This window comes from Protomyctophum bolini (assembly GCF_963924005.1).
Source record: "Protomyctophum bolini genome assembly, chromosome: 10".
Classification (NCBI taxonomy): Eukaryota; Metazoa; Chordata; class Actinopteri; order Myctophiformes; family Myctophidae; genus Protomyctophum; species Protomyctophum bolini.
Window position 1 is genome coordinate 42,488,873 of NC_137871.1, and position 2,500 is coordinate 42,491,372.

Genomic DNA, 2,500 nt, shown 5'->3' on the forward strand with positions numbered 1-2,500 from the left:
GGCTGCCTGCTACAGCCAGGAGAGGAAGCTGCAGGCCCAGCAGCTCTGTCAGGTAGACTGTAGCTCTGTCAGGTATATTTAGTAAAAAATATCCGATCTACATTAAGCTCACATCGCGTTTTAATTATTTCAGGCCGGAGTGAATTACCCCGCCCCCGACCCATTGGCCACGCCCACTGGAGGGTTGGACTTCTACGGCCAGAGAGCCTGGAGACAAGGACATCAAAGTAAGGGCCGATTCATACTCCTATTTTACCGCTGTTTCGGCGCTGTAGTGCCGAAATGATTTCGGCTCGTCAGAAAATTTCAGTAGCACCGAAGAGGCGACTTTAGGACGGTACCCACCCCCCCGAACCTCAAATGACGTCACATTGTAGGCTCTACAGAGCCGAACCGACTTTTATTCGGCTCTAAAATAGGACTATGAATCGGCCCTAAGACGCACGCACGCACGCACACGCACGTAGGTGTGGATTGAGCTTAAAGGATGAGAGATAGTTTAAGAAATGTCTCTATGCGCTGCACATTTCATCTACATTGTGTGTGCATGTGTGTGTGTGTGTGTGTGTGTGTGTGTGTGTGTGTGTGCGTGTGTGTGTTGTAGGTATCGACCCTCCAGACTCGGAGAAGGAGAAGACAGGGATACAGGCCCTGCAGAGCAAAGAGAGAGACGTCCCTCATTCTGTAAGTACTTTCTTTAAGCTATTTAGACCTGAGGACGATTCTACAAATGTCTTCTAAAACATGACCGTTTTCAGAAAAAAATATATTTTTATGTCACTCTGGAAGAATAATATATTCAAAGATTTTAGAAAAATAGCAGACCTACAAGCTTGTAGATCTGCTATTTTTCAATTGCTAAAGTATAACATAATGCTTCAAACACCAAAAGGAGTTCCTGTCCAGAATGGGTTAAGCTATTAAATAAATAAATAAATAAAGATTTGAAGAGAAAAAAAGCAACATTTCTAGATTAGATTAGAGTAGATTAGTGTAGTTTACCGTATTAATGCCAGGAACGTGGAATTCAGTTTATTTCTCCACTTTAATCCGGTAATTAAAAGGAATAATTTCTTCTGTGTGTCTGTAGGAGTTGATCATAGCGCTGCTCAGCAACGCTGTGGCCCAGTTCAAGAAGTACAAATGTCCTCGCATGAAGAGCCACCTCAGTGAGTACCTTAAAATCTAGATTAAAAACACATACGTTCTCCCTGGCCTTTTAGAAAACCATATGCCCCCTTGGAGAAAGTGCCTGGTTTTTAATCTTTGTGTTTTTTAAAACCCAAATGCTCTCCTTCATTTGTCTCGAGAGGAGAGCATGTGATCGGTTTATCATGTGTTTTTTCTGAAGTCCTCCTCTTTTTAAAGTCCATCCATCCATCTTCAACCGCTTATCAGTAGTTGGGTCGTGAGGGCAACAGAGCTCCAGATTTCCTGATCCAGAGCGTGCCTCGAGGACCTCCCTATAGGGAAACGCTCGAGAGGCATCCTTTTTTTCAAATCTTTCTATCTTTCTTTTATATCTTTCTGTTTTGTTATAGCTGTGCAGCACGTTGGTTAACCCTGGTTGTTTTTAAAGGATAATTTTGGACTAGAAGGCTTTCTTACCTTTATTTGTAGTTGTTAGGTCCCCACTAAAGAGGTCCAGGTGTTATTTTGTGCAAAAGGCTATTTCCCCGACCATAAGCCCTCAATGGGCGTTGGGTTTTAGTGCTAATTCGCTTATTTCCATCGAAATAAGTAGTAAAGTGTGCCGCTTGGGATACTATTTACATTATGAAGAGAGTTCAGTTCAGTTCAGTTCAATTCAATTCAATTCACTTTTGCACAAAATAACACCTTTGGTGGGGACGTAACAACTACACATAAAGGTAAGGAAACCTTCTAGTCTGAAATTCTCCTGTAAAAGTGCTCTATAAATACAATTGACTCTCTCTCTCTCTCTCTCTCTCTCTCTCTCTGCAGTGGTACAGATGGGAGAAGAGTACTACCATGCCAAGGACTACACCAAAGCCCTTAAGTGAGTCATGGCGCAACCGCAGGGTTTTCCCCTGCCAACGCACAGAGAAACAACTTTTAATTGAACCCTAGCATCCCTAATATCATTCTGCCGAGATATTCCAGTGTAGACTAGGGAGAACAGGACACACACACACACACACACACACACACACACACACACACACACACACACTCCTCTCTCTCTCTCTGTCGCTCTAATTCATTATAGTCTCATGTCGCGCAGCTGCGTCTATACTCTCCCGGGGGATCCTGCCGGGAGCTGACTATATGATATAGAAAGCATAGGTGGACCCCAGGCTAAGTGAATAGTGATTCTTCTAGACTCCTGGACTATGTGACTAATGAATGGTTTCTCCTCCAGACTGCTGGACTATGTGACTAATGAATGGTTTCTCCTCCAGACTGCTGGACTATGTGACTAATGAATGGTTTCTCCTCCAGACTCCTGGACTATGTGACTAATGAATGGTGTCTCCTC

At 43.4% G+C, this 2,500-nt stretch overlaps 1 protein-coding gene across 2 annotated transcripts in view; it reads left to right on the forward strand.

Annotated features, from left to right (window-relative positions):
* trappc11 (trafficking protein particle complex subunit 11) overlaps nucleotides 1-2,500 on the forward strand; it is a 45,292-nt gene that overhangs the window by 16,418 nt on the left and 26,374 nt on the right. For both annotated transcript variants that reach the window (XM_080774424.1, XM_080774425.1), the window contains exons 10-14: nucleotides 1-52; nucleotides 134-227; nucleotides 605-684; nucleotides 1,091-1,169; nucleotides 1,966-2,020. The exon at nucleotides 1-52 is cut by the window's left edge and continues 90 nt beyond it. In XM_080774424.1, the coding sequence (XP_080630550.1) occupies nucleotides 1-52; nucleotides 134-227; nucleotides 605-684; nucleotides 1,091-1,169; nucleotides 1,966-2,020 (360 nt within the window). The remainder of the gene's footprint in view (nucleotides 53-133; nucleotides 228-604; nucleotides 685-1,090; nucleotides 1,170-1,965; nucleotides 2,021-2,500) is intronic.